The sequence below is a fragment of the Hydra vulgaris genome, chromosome 01, assembly GCF_038396675.1.
Source record: "Hydra vulgaris chromosome 01, alternate assembly HydraT2T_AEP".
NCBI lineage: Eukaryota > Metazoa > Cnidaria > Hydrozoa > Anthoathecata > Hydridae > Hydra > Hydra vulgaris.
The window spans coordinates 41,670,001-41,694,211 of NC_088920.1; the positions used below are offsets into that span (position 1 = coordinate 41,670,001).

General features: G+C 25.6%; 1 protein-coding gene across 3 annotated transcripts in view; it reads left to right on the forward strand.

Annotated features, from left to right (window-relative positions):
• Positions 1–24,211, forward strand: part of LOC101238689 (multiple epidermal growth factor-like domains protein 8) — a 106,068-nt gene that overhangs the window by 45,638 nt on the left and 36,219 nt on the right. For all 3 annotated transcript variants that reach the window (XM_065788189.1, XM_065788191.1, XM_065788190.1), the window contains 8 exons: positions 1–135; positions 231–446; positions 8,551–8,781; positions 12,602–12,690; positions 15,891–16,019; positions 21,983–22,084; positions 22,165–22,224; positions 22,326–22,487. The exon at positions 1–135 is cut by the window's left edge and continues 407 nt beyond it. In XM_065788189.1, coding sequence (XP_065644261.1) covers positions 1–135; positions 231–446; positions 8,551–8,781; positions 12,602–12,690; positions 15,891–16,019; positions 21,983–22,084; positions 22,165–22,224; positions 22,326–22,487 — 1,124 coding nt within the window. The remainder of the gene's footprint in view (positions 136–230; positions 447–8,550; positions 8,782–12,601; positions 12,691–15,890; positions 16,020–21,982; positions 22,085–22,164; positions 22,225–22,325; positions 22,488–24,211) is intronic.

Genomic DNA, 24,211 nt, shown 5'->3' on the forward strand with positions numbered 1-24,211 from the left:
TTGATTTTGAAAGGGACAATATACCCTTTTTTTCGTTATTCAAATGCTGATTTTACCAATCATAAAGTTCTGCTGCGTGGAAGAAACCTTAATGCAACACTAAGTTTATCAAATATCAATGGTGCTTCAAATTTAGTCAGTTATTAGTAAAACTATTTTTTAATTTATCTTTTTAAAACAAGTTTTTAAAATTTAAGTTGTTTTAAAACAAGTCATTCTACTTATTTCAGGTTGAAGTGGTGTCTCTGCCGTTTGATGATCAGTACCATGAGGTTGTAACTGTGAAGAACTCTATATTTTTCTACAATAAAGTAGATCGCTTTCAAACGCAAAATTTAAAGTACATAATTGAATTAAAAGCAAATTTGATTAACCTCGGTTCAGATCAATATGCTGCTATTGAAATTCAATGGAATCATACTGATAATGAATATTTTGCATTATATGTAAGATTTTATTTGAAAATTCTTTTTATTTAAGTTTATTAAATTAGTTTTGCTACATGCAAGTTTAAAAGTGTAAAGTATTTAGTTTTGTATTTTAAAGCTTTTATTAATTTTTTTATTAATTTTATTAATTTTTATTAACTTATTGCGTTAAAATTAAAAATAGCTTAAAAGTATATATAATTATTTAATTTAGTTAAATGTTTAAAAGATTAAACAATTTCAGCATGTCAAGGTATATTAACCATAAGCATCAGCAATATTAATTGTAATGGATTATAGATGCTGTAGCGAGTTAAATTGCAAAACACATATATGGTTACATATACGTTATGACACCCTTGTTTTAAATAAAAAATACTTAATGCGATATTTGGTGTCATAAAATTGTCTTTATCTTTTTATTTTTAAAAGACATTAACTTTTTTAAATTACTGCAATAATATGCAAAACGAGTTATATGTTATTTAATAGCTTTTTTATTATTACTATAAAGAATGTTTATTTTCTTTTTCTTTTTTTTTTAATATTAAATGATTAAATTTAATATTGCATTTTTGAAAATGTTTGATATTAACAAATTTTTTTCTTTACTCTACATTTACATAAATGAATTAAAATATGTTTTTTTTTAGTTTTTAAATGATTTTTTAAATGATTTTTTTAAATTTTTGAGTTTTTAAATGATTATTTCTTAAATTTCTAACTGTGGCTTTGCAACTACAAATGATTTTTTATTTGAAAAAATGAGTAACCAATTAAATTTAAAAAAATATGAGTAACTAATAGAAAAATTAATTTATTTGTTTTTATTTATTGAAAGTTATTAGTTTATTAGTTTATTATTAAAATTTTTTTTTTAAGAACAAATAATTTCAATATTGAATAATATTTAGTAATATTTTAAAATAAGTTTGACAGTTAAGTTAAACCCAAGCATTAACTTTAATTTTAATAAACTTAAATATATTTTTTAAATCAGAATTTAATTATATATTTTTAAAATCTAAATTAAATCATATATATTTTTTATCAGAATAAAATTATATATTTTTATTAAATTAGTTTTGAATTAAATCATATATTTTTTTATCAGAATTAAATTATGTTTTTATGATCTTTGCTTCAAGCTTAAAAAATCAATCATTACAATAAAATAAAAACAAAATAAAATTAAACTTTTAATTTAATTTTAGTTTTTTTCATTAGTAAATAGCGCTTATATCCAATATAATTGTCATTCAAACTTTTGTTACAAATATTTTTGCATAAATGTCATTCAAAAGTTAATGTGACTTTTTTTAAAATTAATTACTTCTTTTATCTTACCGCTTATGGAATAATTTAAAAGTTAAAAAATGATAAAAAGTCGCTTAACCAAAATTGCTTACTGCTTATGTAAAATCTCTTAAGGCCTACAAAAATCGCTTTACACGTAATGCTTTAAAACAAGGCTTGCTACACTACTCTATATTTTTTTTTATAATGAAACTATAAACTAAACTCTCGGAAATATCATTGGTGATCGCAGTGCATTACTGAGGAGGGGATCACCATTCATCCACTACTTAATTTTAATTAGTTATTATGGCACCAACATTTACATACCTCTTACACCCATGAATTTTAGCGCTTTGTGAGCTTTATATTATGAATTTGTTACATTAATGGTATTTATATACTTTTATGTTACACAGGTGATTATCAGTTTTCAATTTATTATCCAGAGTTTAGACCATAAATAGTACCACATTTATTATTTTTTAAATTATATTTTTTCTATACTTTTTCTTTTTATATTGCCTGAACTATCATTTATTATCATTTTACTTAATATTTTGTTATCTACTTATTTTATTTTATTGTTTTTGTATGGTGCGATAATTTTAGCCATCGTTGCCATTAATAAACCAGCGGATCTATATTGATTTGTTTGATCTATATTGATTTGTTTACTCATAGACTTAATTGACTCATTTACTAGAATTGACTCAATTGACTCATTTACTAGAAGACTCAATAGACTCATTTGCTCAATTGTTTTATCATTTGCTTAGGATGACTAGAGTGTGAGTTATTGTTCACCCTATCCCTGAGTCGTAAAATTTTTTTCTTTTCTTGACATTTACATAAATGAATTAAAATATGTTAAATTTTCGAGTTTTTATAATGATTATTTTTTAAATTTTTAATTGTGGCTTTGCAACTACAAATGATTTTTTATTTAAAAAAATTAGAGAGTAACAAATAAAAGAATTACGTTTATTTATTTACTTTATTTATTAAAAGTTTATTTTTTTATTAAAATTAAATCGCTGTATATAATATTATTTATTAAAAAATAATCGGTTTTTTTTATAACTTGCGTTATAAAAAAAAGTTTAACTTACATTTTGTGCAAATTTTTGATGCAGCTGTTTATTTAAAATTTAATTTTGAGTAAAAAATGTTTAGGAAGGAAGACCGAAAAAACAGTTGCAATAAAAATGAACAAATTGTTTTTGCCTGATTTTGTTGTTTTGCGTAGTTTTTACTTAACACCATTTTCTGTAATCATATAGATGGTCTTAGGGTTCTTTTTGCCAATGTTCATAATGTTGCACTTCTTTTTGTTTAACTCCATAAACCATATACTTGTCCATTCAACTAACTTGTTGATATCCTTTTGCAAACTGATCGTATCCGAAATGTTTTTTATTGGTTTCATTAGCTTGCTATCGTCAGCGTAAAGTTTGCATATACATTGTAGTGAAACTTCTCCAATTATAACACGTTGCCTACAATTGGTTAAAAAAACCTCAATCCATCTCAAAAAAACACTGATATCCCATATGCTTCACACTTGAATAGCCTTTGGTGTGGTACCTTGTCAAAGACTTTGCTGAAATCGAGATATATCTATTGGACACTTGCACTCCATGTATGTTGCCAAAAAATCCATTGTTTCATGAATTTAACACACTCTTCCAGTTCTAGTAAATGTCTTCATTTATTACTTTATCGAATTTCGGAAGCGCTGTATCTCCCTCAGGTATGAAAACAGATTGAAAACTTTTATTTAGACATTTAAGCATTTGTAATTTGTGTTTCAACTTTGTGTGTCTTTTCACATACAAATAGAATATCCGAAGATCTGTCTTTATCTTGTCAACAATTATTTTTTCTTACTCGCTCACTGATTTCTTTACAGCTTTTTTGATATTCTTTTTTGTCACTTGGTATTCATTTGATAATTTAATATTTTTATGACTTGTTGCACTTAGACATCTCCAAATAACCAAATATGCAATTTTAAGATAATCAATTATGCTTATCATAATAATTAATATAATCAATTATGCTCATCATAATAAATATGATAATTATGCAATATTTATGCTTACAGTCATAAAAAGAGTTTAAGATCAAGCTCAAAATTTCACAAAAAGTCAATATCATTTAAACATGACAATTACTTTCATTTAACTCTGGAACACTTGGCAATTGCTGTTCCAACACTTTATCTTTTAATTCAGTCTATTGATCAGTTTAGTTAAAGTTAGTTCCTGGTCACTTTGACTTTGTTATGGGCAAGAAACTTGGTTGTAACTTTGAAAAGGTGGTATGATGCTCCATCCTGCATAAAAATATTACACTTATGAATTTCCATGTGAACTTTGAGCTTGTTTGACAACAACTACTTTGATCCATTTACAGTGGTTCCTGGATCAAAATGTAGAGACCACTTTCTTGTGTCAGAAACCATTAAAAAAAAGATGGTTTTGGAGATAATACCAAGAACCCCCATCTGACTTGAGGGATGTTTCATTGTCTGTATTGTATATTTAATGTCAAATTGCTTTCCAGGTGTTCTCCCAACATTGTGTGTGCACTACTATTAAAAGGGAGACTCGTCTGATATAATACCCTGCTCCACTGTGTTGTTGTCCAGTGGCAGTATTTCAATGCGAATGCCAGGTGCGTAGGATGCATAATCAAATTTTTTTCAATAAATAAGAAACCTTTTAAAAGAACAATTTAAATTATATGTATATTGTTATACATTTATATGTATATTATTATACAGTTATATATTTTGATGTTTAAAGACAGCTAGCTGATACAATTTTATGCAGTACCTCCATTTCAACAATTTTTGGTGTTAGGTATTAAACTTTTTGTTCACTTTCACGTTAAGTGTTTGGAGTATGCTTTTAAAATTTGTAAAAAAAAGTACAGGCAACAAAATCATTCCATTTAAAGTTAAGTTATGAAAAAAGATTACATAATAAAACAGAATGATCTCATTTGGTTAACTTTTTAAAATGTTTTAATAAATTCTAGCAGCTGGATATTGCATCTCACTTTTTTTCCATGGATCAGTTGAAATTATATGTAACCATAGTGAAAGTAACCATAGTGCAGAACATTTTTATATGATGTATACATGATATACATCAAAATATTGATGAAACTTATAAAAATTAAAATGGTTATTGCTGCAAAAGTACTGCAGTTAACTTTTACTCATCATGGTTAAGCAAAATAATATATAGTTATTGCAAAAGTACTGCAGTTGGCTTCTACTCATCATGGTTAAGCAAAATAATTATAGTAGTAATAAATCTAAATCAGCTTTATTACAAAAAAGTTATTAGGCACCAGCTCTTTCTGATTTTTTGTTGAAAAACAAAAAAAGAGTCTTATTGAAAAAATAAGTTTGAAAAAATTGAAATTTAAATGAGTCATTTAAAAAAATATTTTGATTTTTAATTTTTTTATAGATTTTATAAAGGTACAACTAAATCAAAACAAAGTAAAAGTTCCAAGTAATTTAAATGCTTCATTTAATTTAAAATTGCAGAGTTTTTCTCTAGTTTACGTTAATTATTTTTGTTAACTAACAAAAGGCTAGCAAAAAGTCCGCACAAATGTAGTTTCAATGGTAAGACAGTTTCTTGTGAATGGGACAAAATAACTTTTTAATATCTTTGTTTTTATTCAGTACTTGAACAAATGGATTGTTTTTGTTTTCTTCAAATAATAAATAGCTGATAAATTTATTTAATAAGACTTAAATAATTTTAATGTGACATTAGCTGTTAAATAAAAATCTGTGCAATGTTTCAGCTACCAGTTTGATTGATTGCAACATCCAGGTAATACCAGATAATTTATTTATGCCTAAAAAGTGTTTTATTCCTAATGTAATGATCAAACTTGTTCAGACACAATCATGCAATTCATAAAATTGTATATATATTGCATAAAATTGTATATATATTTCATAAAGTTGTATATATATTACATAAAATTGTATATATATATTGCATAAAAGTGTAATTATATTGCATAAAATTATATATATATTGCATAAAATTGTAGCAGTCAATATTGAGAAGTCAAAATTGATTAATTAGTTTTATTGTTAAAATAGGTTAACTTCCTTTACATCCAACAAAGTAACTAACACCATATTTTTTGTTATGCTTGAAATACCATGTATTTATATTAAAAAGAAAAGTAACAATCATTATTTATAAAGTATTTAACAATAAATTAGAAAAACCATGAAATGGATCCAGAGTTCTTAATGCAGAAATAAGTCATACGATTACCTGGAGTGCATTTTCAGAAATACTAACCATTAACTAACCATTAGAATTGCTATGATTTTTTATTTCAACTGGCATCACCAACTCATTTTGTTATTTTTTGCGCTGCAAGGTCTTCATTTATGATGTTATTGTTATTCTTGATAACTGTTTTGTTTTCAGTTTTAGGTCTGTTAGCTACCATAACTGGTTATACCATTAACTTTCTTTAAGTTAATCACTTTTTATAATTTTTAGTTCTCTGTGAACTTATTTTTGAGTGATTTTCAAATGTACTTTTGGTTTGTACAAATATCGACACAATTTATACAAATATAGTTACACCTTACACCACAATTTATACAAATACCTATATTTATTACTATATTTATATTTATATTAGGGCTGTATCGGATTTAATTATTTCAAATCTGGTCGAAGCCGGATTTGCTGGATTTTTACTGACAAATTCGGCTGGAGCCGAAGCTAGATTTCAAAACAAAATTACAGGAGCCAAAATCCTGTACATCCCTACTTGATATTAACAATGGTCAACAATGTTTACCATTCTCAATACCAAGTGACAACTATTTTCTGTTAAACTTCATTGTTATTATTAAAATAGAAGGACACAATTTTACATAACATATCATAACATAACAGAATAATTAATAAATTAATTAAACTTTCAATTTGAAAGTGAAGTAAAGTAACTTCAGTTTCAATTACTTTTGTAAAATATCTTTGATTAGTTTTGAATTGCACTTTAGAAAATTAAGCGAGCTGCGTTATGTGGCAGGAGTGAACTATGATACTGAACAAACGTTCTGATGGTACACTTGTCGGTGGGGCACCCAAATAAATGCGAACTACTATCGCCAGAGCTGGCAATTGTTGCATGTTATCACTCCACTACTGTAATGGATCAGCGTGTCTATTTATTTCTGGTTCTGCCAGATACTGGCTTAGCTGAGTGTCAATGCATGTTGGTAATTGTTGTTCATGCGCTGTGCCACCAGCGGATGTGAACAATTTTATCAATACATTATCAGAGTAATGATGATGATGTAGAAGAATTACCCAGCCGAAACATTGATTTGTATAAATAAAATATTAAGTATATATGTAAACACAGGCAAAAAAAAAGTAATAAATGTTTGACCAAAGTTCAGAAATCCAACTAAAATTTTGCCAAATTTGCTAACTTTTTGTTGGAGCCGGATTTGGGCTGGATTTGTAAAAATGGCCAGATTTTGGCCGAAATCCAGTACTACCCTAATTTATATATTCCCACATCAAGTATGAAAAGATTATCTATCTTTCGTTTTCTTCACTTTTTTTGGTTTATTATCATATGCACTTATTTGTAAGATGTTATAAATACTATTTTATTATGTGGTTTTTACATTTTACTGTATATACCTATGTTTGTATTATATATATTGTATGTATCTATCATATTTATTGTGTAGATTTTTGTGTATGTTTTTCTCTCTATCCACATTTTTTTCTAAAAATTTTTTTCTCTATAATATAGAATATTGGTGATGTTTAGTTCATTGGTAATACAGTAATGGTGATGTTCAGTTCAGTATATATATGTATATATATAACCCTCAGAATAAGGAAAAGTGAGGTCGGCAATAATTTGCTGACCTCAATCTTTTAGAGGTCTGTCTCAGGTCGGAAACAAAAATTTGACACAAATGTCTCACCATAAAACATAGAAACAAGGTTGGCAATTTTTTGCTGACCTCAAACACTTTTAGGTCAGCGTTGCCGAATGCCAACCCTAATTCCGAGGGTACATAAATGTGTATATATATATATATATGTACATATATATATATATATATACACATTTATATATGTATGTATATATATAAATGCATACATATATATGTGTGTGTATACGTATATATATATATATATATATATATATATATATATATATATATATATATATATATATATATATATATATATATATATATACACACACACACATGCATATATATATGTAAACATATATATACATATATATATATATTTATATATATATATATATATATTTATATATATATATATATATATATGTATATATATATATTTATATATATATATATATATGTATATATATAAACACACACATATACATATATATATATATATATATATATATATATATATATATATATATATATTATATACATTATCACTATTACTGTTATGATTGCCATATTTAACAGCATTTAATGACATTTATACAAAATAAAACATAACATTGATCATACACTTTTTTCTTATAATCTTTCTTTCCTGCAAGATTTTAAATCTGATTTAATAGATTCAGAGTACATCGATTTAATACATTCTTGTGTACTATCTAGATCATTATATTTTATGTGTCTATAATTTTACACAACCCATTATGATCCACAATGTGCAAGGCATCACATATATACTAATGAAATAAGTTTTTAATAGTTTCAGAGCAGATCAAAAAATTAATTTAATACTTTATTATTTAGCCCATACCAGGAAGTTATTTACAGCCATTTAAAACAACTAATTGTTCACAATATTTTTCTTGTTCTGGTTGTGTATCAGATATGTTTTGTGGTTGGTGTGACACTGTTTTATCTTGTATGCCTCGCAGCAGCTGGTCTCTCTGTTTTAACATATCTGCTGGTTATCTAGTTAGAAATCAAAGTCAATGCGTGATGTGCAAACATAATTTTGATTGTGAAAGTTGTAAGAAGGTTTAATTTTATTTATGATATATATATATATTTTTTTATTAGTGTTTTATTTAGATTATTTTATTTAGATATTTCGTTTTTTATTTAGATATTACTTTTTAAATAAAATGTAAAATTATTTTTTATATTACTTTTAATAAAACTTTAGAGTTTTATGTATATGTTTGTACATGTGCTTGTGTGCGTCTGTGTGCATGCATGTGTATGATATACCATAATAAATCGCCTAAGTTTAGTTGCTTAAGCTTTGAAAATTCATATCTTAGACATAAATAAGTGTTTTTTTCCCCCTGAAACATACAGATAACTATATCCTTGATTTATATTGTAAAAATAAAATGTTATTTTATAATAAGATATTGAAACAAAATCATTTAATATAAATTTAATGCCGTAGTGATGTAGTGGTAGAGCATTCGCCTGATTAGCAAGAAGTTCTGTATTTGATCCCCACCACACCCCTTATAGTACCACACTCAACTTGTTTAAGCCTAATAAACCACATTGGTATAGAAGGAGGTGTAAACTTCTTTGTGAATTGCTCTTGGGCAGTGTTCTGTGATAAGACGGTAAAGACTTCTGGGAGCGCCTTAATAACCACGAAAGGAAAAAAAAGTTTTTTTTAATATTTTGTATTCATTAAAAGTAAAAATTACAACAAAAGAGTTTCAAACCAAACCACACACTAGATTTAAAATATTAGATTTCTCCACAAAAATATTATAAATTTATAGTTAAAGGTTTATATCTAATCTACTAGGTTATTAGGTTTTTACCCAATTATCCAGGTTGTTAGGTTTTTATCTAAAAGATGATATTAAAGTTCTAGAAGATTTGATTATGTGATTTTTGTCAAACTATGCTTGGTAAAAATAATGGAATGTACACCAATATACAAACAAAAAATAAAAATAATCCAGAAATTCAAATAAGCCTCTCAAACTTTGCTTCATTTAGACCAAAGTAGTGCATTTTACCAGGTACAAATGTTTGTGTTTGTCCCTTGTGTTAACTGTCAAATCGCAAAATCGCTAGTGAATGCATAAAGTGGTGAAAAATGTAAGGATGAAAACTGTTTGCTCAGTGGAAAATGAATGCATGCTTGCAAAGTCTAATGATTGTCTAGTAATGAACCATTCATTGCATATTTGAATCAGATTTTTTGAAAATATGAAGATAATTTTTAGTTAAACTGCAAGCAATGTCAAAGTTTAGATTGTGCAACACTATTGAATTTGATAACAGTAGCTTCAATTTTCATTAAAAATTTACTATCTGGTTTTTTAAAAGCATTATTTTATTTTCTACTCTCAACTACAATACTATCCATTGTTTTATTGTTCTATATTTGGTTCTATTGTTCTATTGTTAGTAACTGGTAGTGACTACATAACAGTTATCACTCTCAGTACTGAAACTTATTTTAGTTTTTTTATAAATATAAAATAACTATTTTAAATAAATATTTTATAAGAAAATGCTATAAGTACATACAATTGTCAATATAGACAAATTTTATCTTAAACAATTATAGCAATATTGCATTGGCACCCTCAGGATACACCCTCATGACATGTTCTATACACTTTTTACAAGTAACTTCCATGAACAGGTTATGAACAATGTCTAAACTAAATTTGCATAATTTATTTTCTTCCACTGCAACTTTTTAAATGCTTTTTAATATGTTCATGTATTTCCCAGCATTGACAGCCTTCTTAAAGATTGAAAATAAGGGTTGGTTGAAAATAAAAAACTTACTAGAGGCAATTCACACTAACAACTGTTGTTGAAATTTCTTCAACCAATGCTTTAATTTTTTTTGGATAGCTTTTCCTGATTTTTACTCATAATGCATGAGTCCAATATAGAAGAAAATCTCATCTTTCATTACAATTATTAAAGATTTTTGAAATTAAATTAATAAGTTTTTAATTCCATAAATTTTTAATAAGTTTTTAATTCATTTAATTTTTAATAAAGTTTAATAAAATTTTTGTTTTTGTTTTTTATCTGTCCAATACATTGCTTGTTAGCTTTCAGTCCTGCTTTCTTGATAAGTTATTGTTCCTTTTAAGTACTTACATTAGTGTATGTTATTTGTAAGCATTTTACCCAGTTTTGCTTTCACATGTTAGTGAACTTTTTCAAAAGACACATTCTCCTTGCCTTATAAAATGTTTAAACACTCCTGCATCTGAGAGTTTGCAATGTTCAGACATTGTGTGACTTGAAAACTCTTATTATTGCTGTCTATCCATTTCATTGTTGTCTTGATGTTTTGTTTATTTAAATGTACTTATTGCGATTTTATAAGTCATTTTGATTCCTTTTTATTTGGGGATTACAAGAATTAAGAACAATTTTTCTCTAGGGAAATATATGTATTCAAAGTTGCCTAAATTTTTTACTGTTCACACTCTACTACTATATATTTATTTTATCAAAAAAGTTGAAATGTTTTCTTCCAAATCAACTTGTTGTTGTTGCTAAATCAACTTGTTCAGTACAACTAAATCTTTTTTATCTTCATATCTATTTGTATTTTCATATTGGTGGTTTCACAAAGGTGTTGGTGGTTACACAAAGGTGTTGGTATTTACATAAAAGGTGGTAGGTACATAAAATTGGTGGCTCTACAGTGGTGTTAGTGGTTGCACAAAGGTGTTGGTGGTTGCATAAAGATGTTGGTGATTGCACAAAGATGTTAGTAATTGCACAAAGGTGTTGGTGATTGCACAAAGGTATTGGTGGTTACACGATAATGTTGATGGTTGCACAAAGATGTTGGTGGTTGCACAAAGGTGTTGGTAATTGCACAAAGATGTTGCTGGTTGTACAAAGGTGTTGATGCTTGCACAAATGTGTTGGTGATTGCACAAAGATGTTGGTGGTTGCATAAAGATGTTGGTGGTTGTACAAAGATGTTGGTGATTGCACAAAGATGTTGGTAATTGCACAAAGGTGTTGGTGATTGCACAAAGGTATTGGTGGTTACATGATGATGTTGGTGGTTGCACAAAAATGTTGGTGGTTGCACAAAGGTGTTGGTGATTGCACAAAGGTATTGGTGGTTACACAATGATGTTGGTGGTTGCACAAATGTGTTGGTGATTGCACAAAGATGTTGGCAGTTCTACAAAGGTGTTGGTGATAAGCACAACTTATTTAGAAAATCAAATAACTAACAATATGTTTTTTATGCATTTTTATAACAATTAAAAATTAATGTATAACATTTTTGATATTTGATGATTTTGTCTTAATTTTTGCAATAAGGCATAAAGTTAAAGTAAATTTAACAGAAATTAATTAAATTTACATTTTTAAACAATTTGTGCAAAATATTTTTAAATGATTTTTACAAAAGGTTTTTGAATGGTTTTACCAAAGATTTTTGAACAATTTTACAAAAGGTTTTTAAACAATTTAATAAAAATTTGTACAAAAATCTTTTTAAACAGTTTCTATTCTATAGAAAATTTTTGTACAATATGTACAATAAATATTTGTACAATATTTATACAATATGTGACCAATAAGTTATATTAACAATGGTGTAAAAAAAGCAGAAGACTTAACTAAATTTACTGCTTCATTAAATTTATAATTTTTGAAAATAATGATAAAAAGAATTTAATAATAACTTTTAAATTTTATGTATTAAATTTCAAAATCTATTTTTTAAAGGAGGCTGTAGTTTATTTGTAAGACAAAATGTTTTAATGTTTTGTTGTTTTTTGTTGCAAATTTTATTTTAAAAATTTATACCAATTTTTTTTTTTTTGGAAAACAATTTATTGACAAGTTGTTTATTTAGGACTTCTTTTGTGATTGGGATGAGGATTTATTAAAGTGCACAAGGAAGGAACTTGTCCATGTTTCATCAAACTGCAGTTCATGCAACAAGTAAAATACTTAACATTCATTTCATTAAATTTTGTTGAGTTAAAAAAATAATAATAATAATAAGAAAAAAAACTTTGATGTTTGGTTGTGATGATTTCATAATTATGCAACCAAAAAGTGAAATAAGATGATTTCTTATTGTTGTTATTTTCAGTATTTTATTTTTTATTATTCTGTTATTCACTTTAGTTTGAATTGAGTCCAACTTTCTCTACTTTAGTTAAGTACAGTTTGAATTGAGTCCTACTTTTGATGTGGTTTAAGTAATTTTTTTTAACCATTGGAAATAAAAATAAAAAAAGATTGTAACTTTGGTTTTAATAAACTAAAAGTTAATCTTTTATAATGAAAAGTCCACCTTTTTTTAATAAATTTTAAAAAAATATACTTAAAGTGTGAAGTAATGATAGTTTTGTTTAAAAAAATTTTCTCCTAAGTAATACATTATGTGTTGCAAATAAGGGTTGTAATAATGTCTTACCTAATCAGGTAAAACATTATTACAACCCTTATTTGCAACACATAATGTAAGGTAATCACCAGTTCATAATCATAAATCATAAACTTGTAATCACCAGTTTATGGGTAAATAGCTAATTATTATTCCAGTAAATTATTTGTCTTAATTACTATTTATAATATTTGCAAATTATTCTGTAAACATAAAAACATAAAATATCTCAATTGAGTTTTAAATAAAGTATACTCGCAATTTGTAATTAAAAGTTGAATAAGATGGGAATAGAGTACTTTAATTAAGATTACTTTAAAATTAAATCTCAATTAGGAGATCTTGATAAACATTACATCTCCATAAGACATTGAATAATTTAAGCTTTTTAAGAAGATGCTTTTTAAAAAAGTAGAATTTAATAAAAATGGTACTAAGTTGCTATATCTGTATTATTTTATTTATATTCAAAATTTTACTAGTAGTTTTTTTCAAAGTATTCAAAATTGTAGTTTACCTGTATTTCAGTTTTCATTTATTGAAATTATTGGTAAATGAAAAAATCAGTAAATTTACTAAGCCTAGTTGCAAAAGTTTAATATTAATTTAAACACTTTTAATTGTACACAATATAAGCTTACTTTGTTTTGATAACTATTCAGAAAATTTGCACTGATAATAATAACCAAAATAAGCTTAGTACCTATTATTTCGATTTACTTGCTGGTATATTTAGATCATATATACAAAATTAACAATATTGTTAGACTTTAGTGCCTTACAGGTAGTTCATTTGTGTACAAGGCACAAATTATTCAAACAAGTTAAGTTTTCCTATGAATCCTTCTTCTCTGGCCTAAAACATAAAATTAAAAGTTTGTTATCTCTTAAATTTTACTTTTAAATATATTTCTTTTCAAATAGTTGGTGAACTTTAATTTAGATAAAACTCAATTTTTTTCAGCCAATCGTTATCGCAATAATTTAGATCTTCCTATATTTATGAACGGTGATGTGCTCAATGAGTCACCTACTCTTCATCTTCTAGGATTAACTCTTCCAATCTTTCTTGGAAACCATATATCAAATCAGTTGCAAAATTAGCATCTGCTAAGGTTGCATCTCTTTATCGAGCTTGTCACTTTCTTACTTCGGATTCTATTTTCTATCTCTATAAATCTCAAATTCGGCCTTGTATGGAATACTGTTGCCATATCTGGGGCGGATCTTCTAATGATGCCCTTTCTCTTTTAGACAAGGTGCAAAAATGCATTGTAAACATAGTTGGACCTGCTCTTGCAGCCAACCTCCAACCATTATCACATCGTTGTAATGTTGTTTCTCTTTCTCTTTTCTACAAATACTATAATGGGCATTGCTCTAAAGAGCTAGCGTCTCTTGTGCCATCTACTATAATTCATTCTCATCTTACTCGTCATTCAATTAAGTGTCATCCTTTTTCTGTGACTGTTCCTAAGTGCTCCAAAAACGATTATTCGTCTAGTTTTTTTCCTCGAACATCAGCTCTTTGGAATTTGCTTCCTTCATCTTGCTTTCCTGATTCATATAATTTGCAATCTTTTAAGTCGTCCGTCAATCGTTATCTTGCTCTACATCTTGCTCTATCTTCATCTTTTCTCTTTCAGTAACTTCCAACTTTAATTAGTGGCTGCTTGCAGCCTTGTTGGAAGCAAAGATGTTTAAAAAAAAAAAAAAAGTTATCTGTATTTATCATCAATCATTTACTTATACACATCAGTTGTTTACCTGCATTAACATTATTACAGCTAATAACAACAAGAGCTTTTATATATTTATACAACATGGGATTCTATCTCATATTGTATTATCCATATTTATAAATGTTCTGCTATGTGCTCTGTTGGTGTATTAAACTTAGATCTATTTTCTTTTTGTTTATAAAATCATTAAGATGAATGATAAAATGTTAAAGAACCACCTGCACAATAATGGTTTTTTTGTGCTACTTTCTGCTCAAAAAAATTGTCTTCTCTTAAGTCAAGCTTTATACATTCAAATAAATTTTTATTTACATCTTCGTTATATTCAAAATGCAAAGAGGTTGTAAAAAAAATTTAAAAAGAGTAACCTTTTTGGCTGTAATTGCCCACTAGGTCTATTTTTTATTAATGAATATTATACAGAATAAGAACTTCAACAAAAGTTCTGCTGCTGTTTTTGTCTATCCTGTCAAATTATTTATTTTTATAATTTTAAATAAACCTACAAAAACATATTATGCATTTATACCTATAAAAACTTATTGATTTGATTAAAATGATTCTTTAACTATAATTTAACTTTCAAAAAATTTAACTTATTTGTATCACTTAATGGTAGATTATTATAAATCTCAGATTTTATACAGTAAAATTATTTATTTTCAAATTTCAAGTGACAAATTAATATCAATTGGCAAGTCATAATGAAAGAATAATGAGTTACAAGTTATTATTTATCATTAGGTGATCAGTATTTCAAATTTATTATTAATCAAAAGTTTAGTTTATATAGTTATACTCAACAATTATTATTTTCAAAGCGGTTGAATATAGTATTTGTGTTAAATATTTGATTAAACAATCAACTGTGTTATTATGCTTGATGTTATTATACGTAAAATAATAGAACTATTATTTTAAGTATAATAACATATAATAACAAAATTAATTTTGTTATTATTTTAATTATCATTAATTAATTATAATTAATGTTGTTGTTACTATAGAAAATCAACAATAGAAGAATGTTTAACTGTTAAACATTGTGTTTGGTGCTCTGAAAAAAAGAAGTGTTTGTATAACTTTCAAGTTGCTATGCAAAATAAATATGGAGTATGCAGAACTGTGTATGATGGGTAAAAAAAATTTCATTTTTAAATGATTACTATTTTTGAAAATTTAAAAATTTCTTTTATTTTTTATTAAGTAAACATAAAATTATACAAAACTAGCTGCCCGGACCCAGAAAAAGGGTTAAGTCATGTTGTTGTTGTTAAGTCATGTTGTTGTTGTTAAGTCTGTTGTTGTTGTTAAGTCTGTTTCCATACCAACCATTCCTATACTTATTCTTTATATGGTTTCTTCATTTCAATAATTTTTAGTAAACAATAGAGAATATATTATTTTAAAATTCTTGGCAATTGTAGGACATTTCTCTTGGCACTTTATGAAGTTTAAAGTTTTATTTATTGTTTTGATCCTCCCATTAAGACCCCCTTTTTTCATGTTTAGTTGGTAGGAAAAGAGTTATTTTAATTAAAAGCAATCAAGTTTGAAATAAGATCTTTTACAAAAGTAATAAAATGCAAAACAATATTTACTTGTAAGTATATATATATTTATTAAAAAATGAATATTTCTACATTTATTTACATTAACTTATTATAACAATAATTGTTAATTTTGTTTAATTATATCATTGATTATAATTAATTATTGAAATATCTCATCCAATTAATCCAAAAATAAAGTAATTCAAAAAAAGCTGACCTTGTCTTTATTTATATACTTGTCTTTATTTATATACTTGTCTTTATTTATATACTTAAATAAATGGTAAAAAAAAGTTACTGCAGCTTAGATTTAAGTTTAAAAAAGTTACTACAGCTTTAGATTTATGATTAAATTTATATACATTATAACTATAATTGTAATGTAAAACAATATTTAACGAGGGGAAGGGGTAGAGGCTTTTTGGTTTTTCTGACCAGGCTCCTGTTTATTAATTTTCAAGAAGTTTTAGTTTTACTAAAGATTTAGTTTTAGTTTTTTTACTTAAGAGAATATTTTCTCCCAAAAGCAAATTCGGGCTGTAGTGTAGCAAATACAGACTAAACCACTTAATTTAGATTAACATGTTAATAACCAAAGTATTTCAATATTATAAATGCGTAAAACTACAATTTTCTCCTTTAAAATTTTAACAAGTTTTACATATTGCTAAAATTTTAAAGGTTTTTTTAAACTCTTGCGACCCTCCTATTTGCAAAAGTCTCCTAGGGTATGTACTAAAAATGCATATTTATATTATATATGTGTGTATATATATATATATATATATATATATATATATATATATATATATATATATATATATATATATATATATATATATATATATATATATATAACCAAAATTAAAAAATTAAAGAAAGCGTAACTATTGTCACTTATGTTTTTCTATATCACATAAATATTAAAAATTTAAAATAAATATTAAAAATTTAAAATAAAAAAAAGAAATGGAGTTATGATGTGACAATATATAAGAAAAAAAATAATCTTATATAAAAACTAGAAATGTTTCTTGGCTTTTTGTGAATTGATTAAAAGCAGTTGTTCAAATTGATTTAAAAGAATGAGCAATAACTTAGCTTAATAATTTATATATATTTAAAAGAATGAGCAATAACTTAGCTTAATAATATTTATGTGATATAGAAAAACATAATAATTATTATATCATGGATATAGTTATTATATCATGGATATAATTATTATATCATGGATATAATTATTATATCATGGATATAATTATTATATCATGGATATAATTATTATATCATGGATATAATTATTATATCATGGATATAATTATTATATCATGGATATAATTATTATATCATGGATATAATTATTATATCATGGATATAATTATTATATCATGGATATAATTATTATATCATGGATATAATTATTATATCATGGATATAATTATTATATCATGGATATAATTATTATATCATGGATATAATTATTATATCATGGGTATAATTATTATATTATTGGGTATAATTGAATGAAGAAAAATAGGACATTGCTTTTAGTTTTTTTTTTTTCTTGGCAAAAAGAAAAAACTCTGGTTGTTTTTATTTTTAAAACCTATTCTAAAATCAAAATTTTGTTGTAAAAGTTGCTGGGTGCATGACTTTCTGCCGCCACTGTGTATATATATATATATATATATATATATATATGTGTATATATATATATATATATATATATATATATATATATATATATATATATATATATATATATGTATATATATGTGTATATATATATATATATATATATATATATATATATATATATATATATATATATATATATATATATATATATAGTGAAAACTAAATAATTATTAATATATATTTCAATTACATTACTTAAAGTTTCACGCAATAGTGATCATCAGATGTAACAACAACAAAAAATAACGACAAAAATTATATACAAAAAATGCTATGGAGTGTCTGCTTTGATGACATTAAAGTTTTTAATTAGAAATTTGTTTTCATGGCGGCATTTTGACGCAAGCTTGGTTCGTTTGTTAAGCAAATTTAATGGTGATGTGATAATGTGGTATTTTTCTGTCAAGCATAAATTGCAAAATTTACCACCAGGTTTGAATGGCTCCGCTTGATCGAAAATATTCCATTTTAATATAGGTTCGAAAGTATTATTCTTGCATTCCCACACAAATTTTGAAAGTTCAGTGGAGTTGGCCTTACTTTCATAAACAAAGGAGTTTTTATGTTTATACCATCTGTCTTTAAAGGTTTTCTCAGTAAGCCCAATGTAATAATATCCTTCTTCTTCTTGGTGAGTTTTTACGTTACAAATATAAATAAGATTTTTTGTAAGGCATTTTCCGTTGAGTGGGCATAAGGTGGTTTGTCGACAATTGCATAATTGGTTGGCATTTTCATGAGATTTAAATAATATTTTTTTATTATGAGAAGTAATAATACTCTTGATGTTTGGAAGGCAGCTATAACTAACCTTAAGTTGTTTCGATTAAAAAGTTTGTGAAATTTGTGGCCTTTAGGGAAACATTTATCAATTGTACTCAAAAAGGTTTTGGCAATGTTTGTTCTGACGTTGAGCGAATAAAGTGGGTTAAACCAGATAATGTTTCTTTTCAATTGATAAATGAGAATAATACTTTCGAAATATTATATTTCGAAAGTATTATTCTTAAAATACTAAATATATTAATTATATTTAATATTTAATTATAAATATTATATTAAAATGGAATATTCTCGATCAAGCGGAGCCATTCAAACCTGGTGGTAAATTTTGCAATTTATGCTTGACAGAAAAATACCACATTATCACATCACCATTAAATTTGCTTAACAAACGAACCGAGCTTGCGTCAAAATGCCGCCATGAAAACAAATTTCTAATTAAAAACTTTAATGTCATCAAAGCAGACACTCCATAGCATTTTTTGTATATAATTTTTGTCGTTATTTTTTGTTGTTGTTACATCTGATGATCGCTTTTGCGTGAAACTTTTAGTAATGTAATTGAAATATGTATTGATAATTATTTAGTTTTCACTATATTATTTGCTCTACTAATTATATAACACACTGTATTGAGCACTCTTACTGGAAATATTAACACAATTTCTACTATATATATATATATATATATATATATATATATATATATATATATATATATATATATATATATATATATATATATATATATATATATATATATATATATATCTATATATAGGAAGGGTAAGAAAAATATAAACAAAAGCAGCAAAAAATTAGTGGGCTTTTTTTTTTACCAGAATTGATAGACAATTAACAAACTTTTGATCTCTTTAGTAACTTTTCATTCTCTTATTTTTAAGGTATCAAAAAGAAGTTGGTTTAATTTTAACTTTTGATGTCTTGCAGACTCTTACTTTTGCTTTTGGTATATTTTACTACTCTGACTCTGGCTCACTTTTTGCAAACATATATTACGTGTTGAAATTTGGCTTTGTTTTCAATGTGTATTTTTCTAACTCTGTTTGATGAAAAAGTTCATTGTTAATTATTTACAATACATCAATTACTTGCAGAACTTCTCTGAACACCAAAACAATTTTGCATGCTAAAATTTTGCATTTTTCTATAGATTTAAACACAAATAATTGAAATATTTATCTTTTTTAAATGTTATTGATTTTTAATATGTAAAAATTTCAATAAAAATTTGGTTTTAAAAAACTGGAAAGATATTTTTAGAATCAAAAAGTTTCATAGAATCAAAGTGATATTTGAGAGTTCATATATAACATGAAAAAGGTTATTTTAAAAACATGGTGCATCAGGTATTTTTTCTAAGTTAGCAGTAACTGTTTTTATTTAAAGCAGATCAAGTTATATTAAGTCATGCCAAATTTCAAGTCCATAAATTCATTCACTACAAAACAACAACCAATCATTTGAATGCGCTTTTTGGAGTACACATACTAAATAAGCTAAATATTTGTTGACAATATCACCAAAATTATTCCTAAAAAAATAATCAAACCAACAAGGAAGAATAATTTCAAACAATTCTACATATATTTAAAACAGTTTTCCACAATTTTTACATAATTTTTACATATATTTAAAGCAGTTTTTTAGATTTAACCTCACCTTACTTCCACCCCCCTTGTTTCCTCCATTATTTACCAAAATCATTCTAAATGCATATTTTGATTACATCATTGAAAAGTTTTTTACTTACAATAATTTGTTGCAAACTTTTCTAATTAAACTATAGTTTAGAATTTGATTTTTAATACATTTAATAATAGTGATAACATGATTGGTCATAGGAGGTGGAGTGGGTTCAAGGCTAATTTTCCTACTATAGCAAAATAGTAGTAATATATGTATAGCTAAATTATAATAATATAAAATTAAGTAAAACAATTATAATAATATAAAATAAAATAAAATATGTAGTAGCTAAATTAAAGTGTATTCACCAGCAGCATGTTTAAGTGTATAAGCACAGAAGTAGGAAATCGGCTACTCAACATAGCTTTGAAGAAAAATTTACCACTAAGATGAATACACTTTGCCTATGATGCCCAAGGGATTATCGCATCAAGATAAATGACGATAAAAAGTTTCTGATAGACCATCACGACAAGCAATGATGATTGCTACACTACTGTAGAACATGCAGTTAAATTAGTCACTGGCTTGAAGTTTCGACAAAAAACTCCTCCCCCTCCTACCACCACTACCACCTCAATTTACCCTTGCTATATACATTCATATACCTGTCTTCACTCTAACAAGTATAACTAATGCATTTAGCACTGACAATAGTTGGTTTTAATACTTTTAAGAAATATGCCATTTTAGACAAAAATGGGTCTCAAAAGGGTTTAAAAAGCAGGTCTGGGTTCCAGTGTCCCTAGACTGAGTCTAGGAACGGATTACTGCTAAATACATTCATATAATTATCTTCACCCTAATAAGAAAAACTGATGCATGTAACATTTACACTAGTTTATTTTAATACATATCAGAAATATGTCATCATAGACATATTTCTGGGCTTACAAAGCTGGTCTGGGGGACCACTTTCCATTATTAGTTTGCAAAAAAAACTTAATTGTGTACTTTTTTTATTGAACCTCACCAAATAAGTGTGCAATATCAAATTCATAAAAAAAATTTTTTTAGGCCACCCCAATATACCTGTAGTGTTGCACAAAGTTTCATAATGGCTTTTGGTTTAGTAATGATTACTTTATTAGTGGCTTTGTTTAATAACCTTTAATAACTTGATGAATTTATTTTTAATAACTTTATGAATTTTTTTTTAATAGATTTGTTAATAATTTTATTTTTATTATTCCATTAACTCAAAACTTGTTTAATAAAAATTTACTAAATTTTTTTAATGTTGATATTATTAAAATTTATTAAAAACTTACTCATAAATCACAAAATCATAAATTGGACACTTGATGAAGCTTTTAATAAATACATTATAATTAAATTAGATTAATTCTTAGATATATGCTGCAAAATTGTTCAACAATCACAAATTGTTCTTCTTGCTTAAATGCTTTTCATTGTGGATGGTGTTATGATTTCAATGATCCTAGAGTAGGCAGGTTTGTTTTTAAAAAACTTTATTTAAACATTCTATTTATCATTTTTATAGTAAAAAATTTAATGTTCTCAATTTTTTTAGATGTAAAATTGGAGATTTTTCTGGGCCAATTAACAAATGCCAAATTGTTACAACCAAAAGGTTTTTGTTTTAAAACTTTTATTTTTTTAGTTTTATAGCTGAGCTTAATGTGATGCTTATTTTTATTTTATAATTTTGCTTATCAGTGCTTTTTCTTGTAGTGAGCCAGCATGGAGCTATGAAGCCTGTCCAGATATCAATGAGTGCACTCTAAATATTTTTAATTGTGATATCAATGCTTATTGTGTTAATACTATGTATTCTTATGAATGCAAATGTAAACAAGGATATATTGGTGATGGAAAATCCAAGTGTAAAAAAACGTATGACATTTTCAATAATTACATGCTTGAATATTTATTCCTTATAAAATACATAATATAGAGTAATTAACATCTTTATCAGGGCTCAACAAATTGTTGTTTGTTATTACAACGAAGTTAATGAAAATGAGATAATGAAATGATTGCAAAAATTTGTTTAACTATATTTCAATACACATGATTATCTGTAAATATTATTGCAAAAAATTCTGATTTATTTTCATAAGTTAATATGTTTTTACAATTTTTTCTTTATCACTTTACATAACATTTCATCAATTTGTTCTTTATCACTTTACATAACCTTTTATAAATTTGTTCTTATCACTTTACATAATGTTAAATGAATTTTTAAGTATTATAACAAATTTATTTACTTTTTTTATATGTATATATTTTGTTGCCCCAAATATTTGGAGATCTAAAAGTTTTGTCACAGAGTATTACAGAAAATCATTTACCTAGCGAGTTCATGCCTACTTCTTTACCAATGAAGGAAAATATGCCCAGAGCTTGCATTGAATCCTGGATCAAAAGTGCTCTAACCACTGAGCCATGGCTGCATTATATTAAATAAAATATTTCTTAAAGGAACTTTGTATTACTTTTAAAAGTAAGATTTCCTTTTAACACCAAAAAAAGTTTGTTATATTTTGAACACCAGTAAAATATTTTTTTTTTTTTCAAAAAGTTTTTTTTATTATTTAGTAGATTTCCTGCCCTAACCAAACCCTCAGTTGATGTAGCGGCACTTCATTGCGAGTCAGGCTATAAGGTTGTTGATGTAGCAGCACTTCCTTGTAGCAGCAGGCTACAAGATAGTCGGTGTAGCAACACTCCCTTGTAGCAGCAGGCTATATGGTAGTTAATGTAGCAACACTCTCTGTATGTTTTACAGTAAAAAAATAAAAGTAGAAACATTCAGAATGTTTTTATTTTTAAAAAATAAAATAAAAAGCATTCAGAATGTTTATAAAAACATTGTGGTCTTTTAATTTGCGCTTTTGTGGTTTTTCAAAAAAGCATTAAATTTAATTAGCTTCCTTAATTAAATTAATGCATTTTGTTATAATTTAACCTTAATTTTGTCAGTTTAAAAACCATAGACAAGCTGTTTTTTAACACAAACTGTATATTTAACGCCTTTATTATACTTTTACTATATATATATATATATATATATATATATATATATATATATATATATATATATATATATATATATATATATATATATATATATATATATATATATATATATATATATATATATATAGATAGATAGATAGATAGATAGATAGATAGATAGATAGATAGATAGATAGATAGATAGATATAGATAGATAGATAGATAGATAGATAGATAGATAGATAGATAGATATATATATATATATATATATATATATATATATATATATATATATATATATATATATATATATATATATAAAGAGAGAGAGAGTTGCTAGCTCTTTAGAGCAGTGCCCATTATAGTATTTGTAGAAAAGAAAAAAAGAAGCAACATTACAACGATGTGATAATGGTTGGAGGTTGGCTGCAAGAGCAGGTCCAACTATGTTTACAATGCGTTTTTGCACCTTGTCTAAAAGGGAAAGGGCATCATTAGAAAATCCACCCCAGATATGACAATAGTATTCCATACAAGGCCGAATTTGAGATTTATAGAGATAGAGAATAGAATTCAAAGTATGAAAGTGTCGAG